General features: G+C 38.5%; 1 protein-coding gene across 1 annotated transcript in view; it reads left to right on the top strand.

The window, feature by feature from the left end:
- Positions 1-1,504: 1,504 nt before the first annotated feature.
- MAP3K21 (mitogen-activated protein kinase kinase kinase 21) overlaps positions 1,505-16,820 on the top strand; it is a 52,783-nt gene continuing 37,467 nt past the window's right edge. The window contains 1 exon segment of the mRNA XM_070733969.1: positions 1,505-2,403. Coding sequence (XP_070590070.1) covers positions 1,599-2,403 — 805 coding nt within the window. The 5' untranslated portion in view covers positions 1,505-1,598.

The raw sequence follows: 16,820 nt of genomic DNA on the forward strand, positions 1-16,820 counted from the left end.
CCCTTTGGGAGAAGAGCGCGCAACAAGTTGCAATAGCGATGTGCCACCGCCCCTTCCGCCTTGCCGCGTCTTCTCTGCCGACAACCCCCTTTTCCTTCCCCCCCCGAGGGCGCCCGGGAGTTCGGGGCTTGGCACTGGCGCCATCCGTGACGGAGGGTGTGTGTGTGGGGGAAGCAACATCACACGACCCACCACAGCCAGACACGCACCTGCACGACTTCACTCTTTGACCCGCACCCGGGAGCCTGGCCCCGAACGTCACGTGCTCCAGGCCGTCCAATCCTGACCGGCCAGTAAAGTTTGTTCGGGAGCTGCTGTCGGTGCGGCAGGAGAGTTTGCTGAGAAGACCCGTGAGAAGCGCTCGAGCGGCTGTGGCGGCGGCGGCGTTGCTGAGGCCGCCTCGGATCTCCCGCGGTCTCCGTCTCTCTCTCTCTCCCCCCCCCCCCGCCTTCTTGGTTCCCGCGAGCGCTTTACCTGCGGGTTCTCCCATCGCCCGCCTGCCTCTTTTCGTTCCTTGCGTGGCTGCGGTCTCTCTCACCTGTGCCCGCCCGCCCCCCATTGCATTCCCCCGCTTTTCTTGTGGTTTCCTCCTCCGCTCTCTCTCCCCCTCCTCACCCCGCTTCCCTCATCCCCCCTCCCCATTTTCTCGCTTCTTTCGGGCCGTGTGGCTCCTGTATGTCCCGTCCTCCCCCACTTCTTGGCTCCGTATATATCACTCCGCGCAAACTTTCTTTGCCTCGATCCCATTTATTCCCGAAGGCTTTTTCACTTCCTGCTTTGTTTTCCCTGACCTCTAATATACATCTGGATTGTTTTCTTTCTTTCTTTCTTTCTTTCTTTCTTTCTTTTGTTCTTTCTTTCGTTCGTTCTTTCTTTCGTTCTTTCTTTCTTTTTCTTTCTTTCTCTTTCTTTCTTCATTACTCCCTCCCTTCCTCCTTTCCTTCCCTCTTTCTTTCTTGTTCTTTCTTTCCTTCCTTCATTCCTTCCCTCCCTCTTTTTTCTTTCCTTCCTTCTTTCTTTCTTTCTTTCTTTCTTTCTTTCTTGTTCTTTCCTTCCTTCTTTCCATATTTCTTTCTTCTTTCTTTCCTCCCTCCCTCCCCTCTTCTTTTTTCCTTCCTTCTTTTCATCTTTCTTTCTTTCTTTCTTTCTTTCTTGTTCCTTCCTTCTTTCTTTCTCTGACTCCTTCACTTTTTCCCTCATTCTCACCTGATGTTATCCTGCCTCTCTCTCTCATCACTTTCATAACTCACGTTCCCGCCTGCGCTCCAGATGCCTGATCCAAATACTGTGATTTCTACTCCTCACTCATCTCAGGCTTCAATCCCACCTCCCTTGTCTAACCGGGCACCCCCTTTTCTTTTTTATGCTTTGTTTCACTCCTTTCCTAGCACTTTTTATGCCTACCTGAGATAAGGAAGAGTTGGCTTCAATAGCAACGACGTTAATGAAGAGCCGAAGAAGCTTCTTGGATGAGAATCGAAACGTCTTTGAAGAAAAACCAGAAACTTTCAAGAGTTGCCTCATGAAAAAGACAACTCCATTAATCGTTCTCAAATGCTGAGGTGGAAGCTGATGTGGTTAGTATCTCTGTCTTGACCATGGCTTTGCTGAGCTCTGAGGGAGCAGCTGAAGGGAGCTTGGCCACCAGTAGCAACTCTTGCCCACTGTGGACCGTGTTGTATGACTACGAAGCCACTGGAGAAGATGAGCTGAGTTTGCGTCGAGGGGAAATGGTGGAAGTTTTGTCTAAAGACGCAGCGGTGTCTGGAGATGATGGGTGGTGGGCAGGTAAAATCCATCACCGTCTTGGCATCTTCCCAGCAAACTATGTGACTTACCAGCCGGGCTGTTACCAACACCCCCAGTTAGGATTGTTGGAGAAGACTGGGCATCAAACCCCAAACCTGACCACGGGTGATGGGCCCCCTGTAGATCACGAAGACCCTATGGGTTCCCTAGCAGAGATTGATTTCCAGCATCTGGAACTGCAAGAAGTTATTGGCGTGGGAGGCTTTGGTAAAGTTTATAGAGCTATATGGAAAGGCCAAGAAGTTGCCGTGAAAGCAGCTCGGCAAGATCCGGATGAAGACATCATGGCCGCAGCAGAGAGTGTGAGGCAGGAAGCAAAGTTATTTTCCATGTTGAAACATCCAAACATCATTGAGCTTCATGGTGTAAGTTTGCAGGAGCCCAACCTCTGTCTAGTTATGGAATTTGCCAGGGGAGGCCCCCTCAACAGAGCTTTGTCAGGTACTTTCCCTACCGCTAGTGGGAGCCATTGGGGCCGTCGCATTCCTCCTCATATATTAGTCAACTGGGCAGTACAGATTGCTCGAGGGATGCTTTACTTACACGAAGAGGCCATCGTCCCCATCCTTCACAGAGACCTCAAGTCAAGTAACAGTAAGTATATTTTGAATAGTATTTTTTAAAAGGACAATTTTCTATATTTCAGTAATGAACAGTACCATGAAAAGTTTTATTTATAAACTTTGCATTGCAAAAGTGTTGTTTAAGATGCTTGTCATTTTATACTTTTAAGAATTGATTTTTTCAGTTATCAGATATGTAGAATAGAATTTTATTGGCTAATGTGATTGGACGCATAAGGAATTGGTCTTGGTGCATATGCGCTCAGTGTATATAAAAGAAAAGATAGGTTCATCGAGAATCATAAGGCACAACACTTAATGATAGCCCGGGTACAAATAACCAATCAAATCACATGGTTTACAGTATAAATTGTTGTTGTTTTTAATAAACTTTATTGAAATTTTCATAAAAAGACAAAACCAACAAACATACATTTAACACAAATTTGGGGTTGCGATACCCCTACTTATTTTAGAAGTTAAATTTCCATACAAAAAAAGAATACCTTTTTAATACTTTAAATCAACTTAATACTTTAAATGAAAAGAAACTATATTTAATCTTGTATACAAAAACTTTCGTTTATAACCTAGGTAAAACACAAAATATAAGTCATACATTCTTCTTTTTCTTGTTTATCCATATATACACTTTATTCCATACTACATAAAATTCTGATTCTACTTGGTCTTTTAACCGTCTTGTCATCATATCCATTTCAGCGCAATTACAGTATAAATTGTAAGGATACAAGCAACAAAGTTACAGTCATACAGTCATTTGTGGGAGGAGATTGGTGATGGGAAAGTTGAGAAGATTAATAGTAGTGCAAACGTAGTAAATAGTTTGACAGTGCTGAGGAAATTATTTGTTTAGCAGAGTGATGGTGTTAGGGAAAAAACTGTCCTTGTGTCTTTTTTCTAGTTATTCTGGTGTCCGGTGCTCTATAGTGTCGTTTTGAGGGTAGGAGTTGAAGCAGTTTGTGTCCAGGATGTAAGGTGTCTAAATATTTTCACAGCCCCCTTTTTGACTCGTGCAGTATACAGGTCCTCAATGGAAGGCAGGTTGGCAGTAGTTGTTTTTTCTGCAGTTGTAATTATCCTCTGAAGTCTGTGTCTGTCTTGTTGGGTTGCAGAACCAAACTAGACCCAACATGACAGACACAGACTTTGGAGGATAAATTCATTCCACCAAATTGAATTAAGTATTTTCTCCTCTTTGGTAACAATAGTTATACAGTACTTAGTTATGTTTTGTTTCTTGGAAAAATGGAAGTCTTCTCATGACTTGTATGCAACAGGAAGATCTGTCTCTTCTGTGAAATCTTGGCTTTTCTTATAAGTTATTAAATATCAAACCTTAAGGAGCCAGTTTCAAGAGCATATAATTTTGAGTAATCATACATAGTATCAGACTGTAATGCTGTTATGTAATTTTAAATGTGTTGCTTGAGTTGTAATTATAAGCTGGATCAGTGTTTCCCAACCTTGGCAACTTGAAGATATCTGGACTTCAACTCCCAGAATTCCCCAGCCAGCATTTGCTGGCTGGGAAATTGTGGGAGTTGAAGTCCAAATATCTTCAAGTTGCCAAGGTTGGGAAACACTGGGATAAAGTAATGATGTTGTCTAACTCAGCAGATTGGTATTTTTATTTCATCTTTTTAGAAGAAAGCAACGATAGTTTACTATGCAGTCTTTTCATCTTTTTCACTGTAACATTTGATCCAATTTTTAAGCATAACAAATTTAAAATAAAATCGATAGGGTGATCATTAGAATTACTGATTTGATGCAATATGTTAGCAACAACTCAAGCAGATACGGCTAACCATTTCAGCACTGAGTGTGCATGTGGGTGCACCAGAGTACCAGAACCCAGAAGAGAGCAGCTGGCATGTGCATGAGTGTGGGTGTGAGCTGCTCTTCCAGATTCCATCACAACCCTGCGCGCCAAACAGCTACTCTCTTCCATGTTCCGGTGTGCACATGCAACCTGAAAGAGAACAGCCGGATTGAATGCATGTGCATCAGACCAGCTATCCAGTACTTATGCACACGACGGAACCCGAAAGAGCAGTTGGCAACAGCATGCATACCTACAGAGGGGTTTTACATGCCACCTGTTGCACACATGCCATAGGTCCGCCATCACGGACCTAGGGTGTTCTCTGTGAAGAAGATCCTATTTCTTGACATCAGAAAATAATACATAAAAGGAAGTTTATTTTAGCACATTCTCCAACAGATATTGTTTAGAATCATTTTTGTTTCAGTGATGAAACAGTTTGAAAGACCACCTCCAAGGCAATGAAGGAGAGTGGCCTAAAGTACTACTTAGTTTGAGATGCTATAGAAAGTTTTTTTTAAAAAACATTGATTGTCCTTCAGTTTCTGTAATGGAACTCCTTGAACTTTAAATGAATTGTTTTCATTTTAAAGCCACACCCTAATTGAGGGGTAGACAAAGTTGGCTCTTCTATGACATGTGGACTTCAACTCCCAGAATTCCTAAGCTAGCATGATTGGCTCAGGAATTCTGGGAGTTGAAGTCCACAAGTCATAGGAGAGACAACTTTGCCTATCTCTGCCCTAGTCCAACACAAATTTCTTTAGAACATATAATAATTTTTATATCCATGATCTCAAAATACACCTAAAATTATATACTGTACTGCCATTTTTGGTTTTGTATTACTGTATATACATTTCAATGTTTTAATAAATGTTATTGTATGTGTACCAGTTCCATAGGTGAAGTTCAACTCATGTTTCCACAAGAGACAGAAAAAACATATGTGATGGCAAACCTATATCTGAGGGCATGTGAGACGCTTCCCTATGTCAGCTCCATCTAATTTTTGGCCTTCGGGAGGGCAAGGGAGGCTGTTTTTCTCCTCCCAGGCTTCAGGAACCCTCATGAAGCCTGGAGAAGGCAGAAAATGGCCAAATGGGCCTATTAGAAGTTCAGAAATAAACTTCTGGTTGGCCTGTTTTTCGCCATCCACAAGCTCCGGAGACTTTTCTGAAGTCTGAGGAGAGTGAAAAATGGCCTAAGAGGTCTGCTGGTAGTCCAGAGGCTTCAGTGAGGCCTGTGCACATGAACAGTGGGGCAATGCAGTGAGGGTTGTGTGCACACGCGCGGGGGGAGAGAGCATTGTCTTTCGTAAATTGCTCAAGACCCATCTATACCGCCAGGCATGGGGGAGTTGAGACACCTTTCCCCCAGGTTTTTGTATATTTATGTTTGGGTATGTACGTATATGTTGTTTGCTTTTTAAAATATGATAGGGTTTTATGTGCTTTTTAATATTAGATTTCTTTTCGCTGGAATATTGTTTTTATTATTGTTGTGAGCCGCCCCGAGTCTTCGGAGAGGGGCGGCATACAAATCTAATAAATTGAATTGAATTGAAATTGAATTGCATTATAGGTGTGAGCACATGCGCTTTTGTGCATGTCAGACTCTTTTGGCGCTCGAGCAAAAAAAGGTTCACCATCACTAACCTACCTCATAGCTGATTTCTTACATAAATGAATGCAAAGTGCAGAAATGAAGCCAATAATAGGATATAGGAAAGAAAGAAAACAAATATGCACTTCCTTTGCAATAAGTTATTGAAACTGCTGTTTTATTCCTAATCTGTAATTTGGATTAAAAATAAAAGGTACTTTACTCTTTAGTCAAGATCAGTGTCTAGTGAGTGTTTCCTTGTGGTTATTTTGTTGGCATGTTGGAAGTCGTGTGCCATTTGCTTGCTCCTTTGTTTTTCCAACTTCCTTCCTTCCTTAGCCAGGAGCCATAGAATTCCTGGTGACTATGAGCCTGGATTTATTTAGTTTCCAGCATTAGACAATCATCTAGGTTCTACTGCCTGCCCAGCCATAAAAAGGATAAAAATCTTGCAGGTGTTAGCATTAAAACAATCACAACTATGAGTGGATGGCATCGGACCAGAATATCTCCAGGACCGCCTTTTGCTGCACGAATCCCAGTGACCAGTTAGGTTCCACAGAGTTGGCCTTCTCCGGGTCCCGTCAACTAAACAATGTCATCTGGCAGGACCCAGAGGAAGAGCCTTCTCTGTGGTGGCCCCGACCCTCTGGAACCAGCTCCCCCCCGGAGATTAGAATTGCCCCCACCCTCCTTGTCTTTCTTAAACTTCTTAAAACCCACCTCTGCCACCAGGCATGGGGAAACTAAGACATCTCCCCTGGGCCTATACAGTTTATGCATGGTATGCTTGTGTGTATGTTTTCTTTTTAATAAAGGGTTTTTAAAATGATTTTTAATTATTAGATTTGTTTTATATTGTGTTATTATTGTTGTGAGCCGCCCCGAGTCTACAGAGAGGGGTGGCATACAAATCTAATAAATTGAATTGAATTGAATTGAACTATGAGTGAATGGCATAATCCTGATCAAGGCAAAGCCCATTTTACTAAGTAATTCTGGGCAATTTACTGTTCATTAGTTAATCTCACACCTGTTGAATCTTCTCTAAAGGAGACAGATTTTGACAGATATAAAGCAGACAGAAAAGCAAAATGTATTGATGAACAAAATCTATATTGTTGATCAGCCAATATGAAAAATTGGGATTTTATGTTTATACTGTACTGAGTTGAATTCAAATTTAGATTCAGTCTTATATAAAACATAGTTGATTAGCCTTCTATAACATAGTAAATGAAAATTAAACTGCATTTTATCTTAGAGCAGATCACTGGATGCAATTCATAGCTATAAATACAAAACTCTCTTGTTTATTAGATGTTATAGTCCCAATTTTAGTAAAGTAGAAAACATTGTATTCTGGTTCTGTAAAAACTTTAAAGTGGTTAAAATCCACATTGTAAGGTGCTTAGAATTAGTATTTAGCTCTGTTTGTACGACATGACTTACATACCTTTGTCAGACCTTTGAATGCAACTTGAAACCTGGCATCTGACACAAGTATGTAAGCTGCGGCATGATGATGTCACTTGTCAATTGGTTTCCTAAGGATATTGCTGAATAGGAGGAAATAGAGTATACTTCACCTTGAACTCCTGGAGAAAAGGCAGGATATAAATCTAACAAATACATACTATGCTGTGTATCTTCAACTTGACTACCATCCCTGCCATAGGCCATGAGTGAAATACAGTGGTACCTTTACCTACAAACGGCTCTACTTACGAACTTTTCTAGATAAGATTTTTTTGCCTCTTCTCAAGAACCATTTTCCACTTATCCAAGCCTTCGAAACTGTAACCGGAAAAGACCTCCGTGGGGCCTCTCTAGGAATCTCCTGGGAGGAAACAGGGCCGGAAAAGGCGGGGAGAAGCCTCTGTGGGGACTCTCTAGGAATCTCCTGAAAGGAAACAGAGTCAGAAAAGGCAGAGAGAAGCCTCCATGGGGCTTCTCTAGGAATCTCCTGGGAGGAAACAGGGCCTCCACCCTCCCTGTGGTTTCCCCAATCGCATGCATTATTTGCTTTTACATTGATTCCTATGGGAAAAATTGCTTCTTCTTACAAACTTTTCTGCTTAAGAACCTGGTCACGGAATGAATTAAGTTCGTAAGTAGAGGTACCACTGTATGTCTAAATGTAATGCAATTATGGGAATGGAATATATTCAATGAAATGTACTGTAGCACTCCCAATCTGCTAAAAGTTTAGTCAAAGCCTATACGGTTTGTCTTAAACTTCACTCCAAAAAGTTTTATAATGAAATCAAACCTGCAGCCTCTGTGGTACTTAAATTGGTGTGTAGAGAATGCAGATGCTTCTCTATTGCTTCTCTATATTGGTTTTTTTTAGCTTACGTAGGTTTTTTTTAATTAATTAGATTTGTTTTTGTATTCACTGTTTTATATTGTATCCTGTGAGCCACTCCAAGTCTTCGGAGAGGGGCAGCATACAACAACAACAACAACAACAACAACAACAACAATAATAATAATTGGAAAAGAGGATTGTGTGCTGTATCCTCAGTTGCTCCATAAATAAAGCATGAATAGGATCTCAAAGCATATCCCCTCCTGCTATTTCCCCATGATGCTTCCCTTTATTCTGACATTATTCAACGTCAGGTGTTAAATTTCATGGTGCAAAGTCTGCCACCATAGCAAGTGTGGGAGGTAAAGGTTCAAATCCTACCACTCAGCCCTGGAACATATTATGTAGCTTTAGTTTGGCTGCTCTTTTTGAGCCCAATCTACATCACAGCACTTTTGTTGTGGGACGAAAATATTTGAATGTTACGTAAATCAACGGTTCTCAAACTCAGCAACCTAAATATGTGTTGTTGACTGGAGAATTCTGGAAGTTGAAATCAACACATCTTAAAGTTGCTCCAGTCCATTGCTGTTCTAAACTCTCTTGAGATCTTTCAGATTACAGGGGAGAGAAAGGAATTCATGCAATTGGATAGAGATCAGAGTATGCAAGATCCAAACTCAAAATTAATAGAATATAATAGGGAACATTAGTGAAACTAGTCTTTTGTCTTGTTCATACCTGTTTCTCAGTTAGGTTTTTTTTTTTAAATTCTCTGTTGAATGCCAACATATAGAAGAATTCTTTGTTGGCAAAATTAACCTCCGTTTTTCCTGTGGTACCACTGGGAAAAGGTTTTAATGCTGTCCAGTTACCACAAATACTATTCATATATATTATGAATTTATAATGTTCTACTATTTTACTGCATTTTTTTATAAAGAAGAAAGTATTTCAGTTTCTGTCAGAACTGGATAAAAATTATTGCAATGATCATCTGTTTATTATGTCACAGTGAGCTTTAATTTAAAAATTAGGGAAGAAGCTGTCAAATTCTTATGTGTTATCAGTGCTAGGTCCTTGGTGTTTGAGCCTGAATGCTCTTGTATTTGTATACTTTGTTTGGGGGTTCTCAAACTTGGCAACTTTAAGACTTATGGACTTCAACTCACAGAGTTCTGGAAGCTGAAGTCCACATGTCTTAAAATTGTCAAATTTAAAGACCTCTAGTATAGCTGATTAACTAAAAAGAGTTAATGATGAATAATGCATCCTTCACAATTTGATGCCTTCAAAGGGCACAAGATTAGGAGAAAGCTTGATAAAAGATGTCTACTTCAGATTTATGTTTTCGATTTCATGTGAACTGAGATACTGTTCAAGAAAAATGAGCTATATTGATATTTTGCTAATTTCTCATTTCAAACCATTGTCAGGAAGTCTCAAATTCAATAATTTAAATTATTGCCAGAAAGATTTGTTTAAATTATTATTTTCAGAAAAAGAATTCACATATTTTCTAAGTAGTCTTTGTACACCGTAATCACATCTCAGAGATATAGGTTTAGTTTCTAGACTATACATGCCAACGTTATAATTCTCATTTCTTTTTTCACATCAGAGTTCATTAAACAATTGTGTGGCAAGTCATTTTATTTAGTAACGAAACAAATACGTAGTTGTTAAATCATTAAGAGGTGAACCAGTTCCAATTCAATTAATTGTGGATGTCAGAAAACATTTCTGTCATGATGTGCTAGGACAATCATCACCGCAATCACCAAACAGGATTTTAAACTGTGTGAATATAACTTGTCTGTTCTGGTTAGCCTTTGCTTAACAAACAACCCAAACTAAACCAAAACAGGACAGACCATGTCTTCTCAATTGTCAAGTATAAGCCAGCCTGATTGATGCAAAGCAATAGAGGGTGGGATAGACATAGTATAAAAAGTTACTTAGAAATAAAAATTAAATTGGCAATTTCAGTGAAGTCAACCTTTAGGATTTTAACTGTTGGGTGGTTTATACAGAAGAACATGATGTTCTTTTAATTTTCTATGGACATGAAATACAAGTTCCCCTGCTTTTCCAAGTAATTGTTATTAAATTGGAATGCATGCCACTTATGCCAGCTTTAAAGCAGGACAAAAGCCAAAAGAATAAAGTTTCAATTTAAAATGAATTACTATGAAGGAAAAAAAAAAGACTCTGAATATTGCAGAAGAGGTACTGCTGTAACAATAAAGGTATTTATCCTCTGGATCTTAGGTAGGTATGTGTATCCCTTGAACTGCAACCATTTTGTTTAGTGATTATCTGAAGCTACCAAAAAAAAAAGCACGCAAAAAATTGAAGTTTGACTGATTTTCACACTTACGATCGTTGCAGCACCCCAGTGGCCACATGATCAAAATCACAAGGCAACTGGTGTGTATTTGTGACATTTGCACTGTCCCTGTGTCATGTGATCACCATTTGTAAGCTTCCCAGAAAGCAAGGTCCATGGGGGAAGTCACATTCACTTAACAACTGCATGATTCAACTGCAGCTGTTTCCTTAACAAAAATGGCAAAAATGATCATAAAATGGAACAATGCTCACTTGACAACTGCCTTGCTTAGCAAAGGAAAACTTGGGACTCCCTTGTGATTGTAAGTCAAGGACAACTTGTACTTCCGTATAAAAGTCAATGATACATTTTACTCTTTTTTTTTACATGTCATTATCAGATGCACCGACAAAAGGGAAACTGTAAAATCTATTGACTTGTTTTATTTTAACTATTAAAATGAAAATTCATTTCATTCATGGGGTCGTTGAGTTTTAACATTTGCTCCGGCCCTCAATATGATTGAGATGTGAATGAATGTGGTTTCATGATTTTATGATCTGGGTTTTTAGATTGGTTTTAAATTTTATAACGTTTTATAATTGGGCTTCAGAATTGTCGTTTGTATTATTTTATATGTTGTGAGCCACCCTGAATCTTCGGAGAAGAGCAGCATATAAATCCAATCAATCAATCAATCAATTTCAGTAGCGCATCAACCAAACTTTTATTCAAAAAGTTAAGAGATGCACATCCAAATGTTACACATAAGGGAACGTGTATTTCTTTAAAACAGCATGGCTAGAATATTTAATAACCTGGATATGCTACAAGCAGAGGCACGCCATCTTCTGTATCTCCAAAAAAGCAGCAATTTTCATGTTGCTGCTTTATTCAAGCAACCAGGCTTTTTATTTCTTTAGCGCCATTTGCTATTTTATGTACAGGCTTGTCGTACAACAACGGGAACTTTATTAAACTATTCTTGGGTAAGATCTCTTTCATAGTTTGCAGCAATGACAGGTTTGTTTCTTCGTGGTAGTCATTCTAGATACATTTGCTGAGAATGAATGAATGTGCTTACTTTTCATTTCACTTTGTACACCTGGCCCTCTCTAGACTCTCATACCTCATACACAAGTCCAAAACTTAATATTTTTTATCTCTGCATTTTTAAGGATAAGCATTAAGGTCCTGGTGATGTATGGATTCTGTGCCTGATGTGCAGAGTAGGACTAATTACAACAGTTATTCCCAGATTTCCCTAGGCTGCATAAATAGTACGTAGATTCTTTTGTGTGAGTTTTTCACTGACATCTTCGATATTTGACTTTTCACTGACTTTAAGAGACAAAAATGTAAAAAAAAGAAAATACAGTGATACCTCTGTACTCAGCATTAATTGGTTCCAGGGGGCGCGATGAATAGCGAATACATTTTTTCCATAAGGAATAATATAAATAAATTTAATGCATTCCCAAACAAAAAACAATGCACATTTTAAGGTAATATGTAAAAAGATAGGATTGTACATCATTACTTTACAGGAGAAATAAACCTAAAAATTAACAAATACTTAGATTACCATATTTTTCCATCTATAAGATGTCCCCATGTATAGAAAGCCTACGGTTCTCCTCTCGGGCCCCCGTGTATAAGATGCCCCTCCATTTTTAGGTAAATATTTTTTTTAAAAAAGTATTATCTTATACATGGAAAAATATGGTAAATAAAATAAAAACTTAACTTTACCTATACTGAGGAGAAAAAATGTGCAAAAAAACACAAAATGACAACAAATGCTAAGCAGCTGAAGAAGGGATTTGTACACACAGAAACCACATAACTAACGTGACCATTGGTCTTGGCTAGAAAGGGCGGACAATCACGAGGAAACTGACACTGACAAGTTCTAGCCTGCGTGTTGAGTACCAAACAAATGACGAGTACCTGGATAAAATTTTCTCATCAAAATTCAATGAGTTTCAAAATAGTCTAGTAGCAAGATATGATTGTATACAAGAAACTGAAACAAACAGTAAGAGAAACAGAAATCAAAGGGGGGAAAATGTACATACAGATATACAGAAAGCAACCCTGATTTAAATGCAACATTAAACATAGACCACATGGAGTAATAAGCCAACCAATTTAGTTTAATTGTTAAGATACCGGGCTAGAAAATGGGAGATTGTGAGTTTAGGCACAAGGCCAGCAGGATAACCTTGGGCCAGTCATTGTCTCTCATCACTAAAATGTAGACAAGGGCAAATAACATCTATAATGTTGCCAACAAAACTGCAGGGTCTAGTCGAGGCAATTTTTCAATAGTTAAAATTGACTTAAATTGCAGAAAATAATAACAGCAAAGCTCCGCAGAGGCACTTTCCAAAGTGAAATGGGCATATAAATTTAATGAATAAATTAATTAATAAATGAGACAAAACATGGAATCATGTTGAGGAGTCTTTCTATTACATTGACAAGCGGACAATTCATAAGCAGTGACTTCAGTACAAGACTGAATCATAATAGGCTGTTTTTGTTTTTCTGTATTCCTTGCTTGATAAATCAAAGTTTTTCATGCATTGGTAAATCCCCAGTTCCTGGTATATAATTCAACTCTATGCCGATATCTTTAAATACCACCCCACCATGTCCAAAACAATATTAACAGATTCATCGCTATTGATCTAAAATGGGTTAGTGGTGGACAAACACGTATTGTACATATCTGTCATTTTACACTTTCAAAATAAAAAAGTTGACAACTATCTCATTCTAAATATTCTCTAAGCTGTCCAAAAGAGGAAAATAAGTTTATTGTTGGATTTATTTTATTTATTTATTTTAAAATAATAAAGTGCCTTGGAAAAGCATGTGGAAAATACTGCTGGTGCAGAGTGTGGTGGCAGAAGCAATTTTGAGGGGCTAGGATACTTGAGGGACCATCTCATTCCACTGGGATTAGTCCATCTCCCCCCAGTCCTGACCAAAGAGGCATCCCACAGGTTCCATCTGCCCGATTATTCTGGCTGGCAGGGTGCAGGAGCAGGGTGTTCTCTGCTGTTGCTCCTACCCTCTGGAACACCGTATCTTCCAATGTGAGGTTGGCCACAACCCTTCTATCCTTTCATAAAGGCCTAAAGATCTGACTCTGTCAGTTGGCCTGGTCCTCCAGTGGGGAAATAGCACAGTGGAGGTGGTTGATTGAGTAACAACAGATCCCACTTCCCCCACTCTTCCCCTGTCCTTACCACGTGTCCTTAGATTTTAATGTTTTATTTTCATTATGTTAGTTATGTTTAATTATGTTATGCCGCTCCAAGTCCTCGGAGAGGGGCGGCATACAAATCTAATTAATAAAATAATTGTATATGCATAGATGTATTTTTATTACTTTAAGCTCCTCAATAAGATGGTAAGATGGGGGGGAGCCTATGAGGATAAGATGGGGAGAACCAATAAATTTAAGGAATGGGGGGGGGGAGGGGAAGGAAGGAAGCTCCGTAACTGATTTCTTTCTGCAATACGGTGTTTACGTTCCAAACATAAATACCTGGCAAAATAAATGTTAATTTAAATAATGCTTCTTTTTAGAATTATTTTTTTCTGTCTTTTTATAAGCCTGGGAAATTGCTGGGAAATCATACACATATTGTGATAACAGAGCTCCAAAGTGCATAGGTAAGGGGCTCTTTCCTTAGCTAATTTGGGAGCTCCCATTCAATGGCAGACGTGCCAATATTGGCAGAACAGCTTTGCTTTGTTCTTTTCACTGCTAATGAAATGTTTGTTTTTGCAGGTGTGCTTTTAACTCAAGCCTGATAAGCTAGCCCTCTCTTTGCTTCCTCCAAAACATTGCAGCAGTTCTGTAACTTGTTATTCAAGAAATGAAACAACTTGGAAACATTCTGTATAAGGCTATTGTTAATAACCTAACTTTTCAGGGAGTGAATTTATAACAGGGTCACCAGGCCTTTCTTTAATCAAAGGCATAAAATAGGAGTGCCACCCTTAAAGTATGTCAGCTGATCTTGACCAGTGGGACATGTGTTAGTTGTAACTCATACTTTCCTAAGAAGTATGCTAAATTAGTAAATCTGGATGCTTTTTCTGCAAAGCAGAAAAATCTCATGTATTATGAGCAAGAGATTATTTAAAAACAGAGACAAATAGATGCTTTTCTTTCTGAGATCTAATAGTCAAAGACTTTGATTTATCCAAAATCCATTGTTTTATGTCATGAATCCAACCAAATTAAGGTATTTTTAAAATTTTAACAACTTGCTTTGAATATTTCTAACCCACACCTACCTGATGTTCCATAATCAACCTTAATGAAGATTAGATAGATTTCTAAAAATATGACTAGGCATGTCCTAGAAGAGTTATTAGACTGTGATGTGAGTAGTGGTTAAACACACCCTACCTTTAATTGGCACATGCTTTTAAAATAGGATTAGCTTTATTTGAGAGTTGTAGATTTTAAATGGTGGTAAACATGCCTTCAGTGAGGAGTAGCCTTAAGTGTAAGCCATAGGTAAATATTTGGGTAGAAATTATTGACAATTTTTGTGAAGTCCAGATGTCAACCTGACCTGGAACAAAATATAGGTTTGAAGGAAGGACAATACCAAACATGTTTTCTACATTGTCCCTTCTGAAGATTTACATTAGTCATGTACCTACTATGTTAAAAATATTTCTAATACAGTACTTACAATATTTTAAATGGTATTCAAGCACTCTATACCTTACTTCTCTTTTGTAAACTGTTTATCTTTTATGTTTCCTCCTCAATTATTATTTATGATATGGAAGGAGTGGAATCCAATGTTCTCCATCAGCAGAAATAGGAAAATCCTACTTAGCATAACCAAGAAAAGTTAAACAGTTAAATTAAATAGTGGTTTGTGTATTGAAAGGTTTTAAATGTAATGTAGGCTGTACTTGATAATTTGAAAAAGATAAACAATATTATGTATTGCTAACAGTGTGATTCTTTGTCATATACTTTGGCATTTGTGCATAGATATTAATAGACATTTAATTGGGATTAATAGTTTGGCTCTTTTTGATGATGAACAATAATCCTAAAACCATTCTATTGTTGCCAGTAGTCTTCCAAGCCCAAGTGCTGCTCATTATGATTATATCTCTTTACAGCAATGGGATATGTCATAAATGAATTTGCCCATCAGTACTGTCATTTGAGGGTGGGCTTGTTGGGACCCTGTCCCCAAAGATACATGGATTTTGATGGTTTATTCATGTCTACTGACTCAAGGTTTGAATTTTATTGATTGTACAGATTTGTTTTTATTCGTGCACATCCCCCAAGTCCACTCCATTTCATTCTAAATAAATATATTTATACATCAATAAATGAAATAAGCCAAATGATTGACTGAGTTGAAATACAAAATCTTCCTGAATTCTGACAGTAATACTTTATTATAAAATGGGAAAAGGTAATTAGGTTATCAGACTTACCCATGTCACATGCAGCATTTTCTGGTAGCAATAACGATGTGATACTGATGACTTTCTGAGGTTAGTTGGGGGAAAGATCAGAAGCAATGTGAGAAAATATTATTTTACTGAAAGAGTAGTAGATGCTTGGTAGACAGATGTTTGGCCGTGTTTATATAGTAGATTGAAGATCGGATGTACCTTGTGAGTGAAGAACATTTTGCTTATAGATATAAGATTGTGCATGGATGAATGATGAAAAATGGGCCGATAAGGAATAAAGGAAAAAAAATCCCAATGATATCACACTCTGGACTAGTGAATAACCTGGAGCAGGAGCTTCATGTTGATATTAAAAGCAACAGAAAAAATACCAAGTCCTGTTCCCACCTCCCCCAAAGGAGTAGTTGTCTCCTTCCCTTATATCAAGTGGAAATGCCAGCTAAGGAAAGAGTGGAATAATTGTAATACAGTACTAGACTTCTCTTAGCTGGTCCCAAAGGGATATCATGGTTGATGGTGCTAAAAGCCACTGAGAGCTGAGGAAGCATTTGCCATTTTTATTCATAAAACAACCTGAACTTTGACTGAAACAGTTTCAGATAGCCTCCTATCTCTAGACTTCTCCATGGCTGTCAGTGACCAGAATTTCCATAACCTTTATCCTGAAAACAAAAGTTTAGAGACAGAGTTATAGTTACTTCTGGGTTAGATAGGGCCTGTGAAAGTGGAGATATACCACAGCCTATTTTAAAGTTGCTGGCAGCACCTCTTCCTGAAGCATTGATAATTTTCTGGAGCCATTTTATCCCCTTTCAAATTGGACAGGAAGGAAATGGCTCAGATTCTAAATGTTAAAAGCCTCTTGTCTTTTTA

Source organism: Erythrolamprus reginae, chromosome 1 (genome assembly GCF_031021105.1).
Source record: "Erythrolamprus reginae isolate rEryReg1 chromosome 1, rEryReg1.hap1, whole genome shotgun sequence".
NCBI lineage: Eukaryota > Metazoa > Chordata > Lepidosauria > Squamata > Dipsadidae > Erythrolamprus > Erythrolamprus reginae.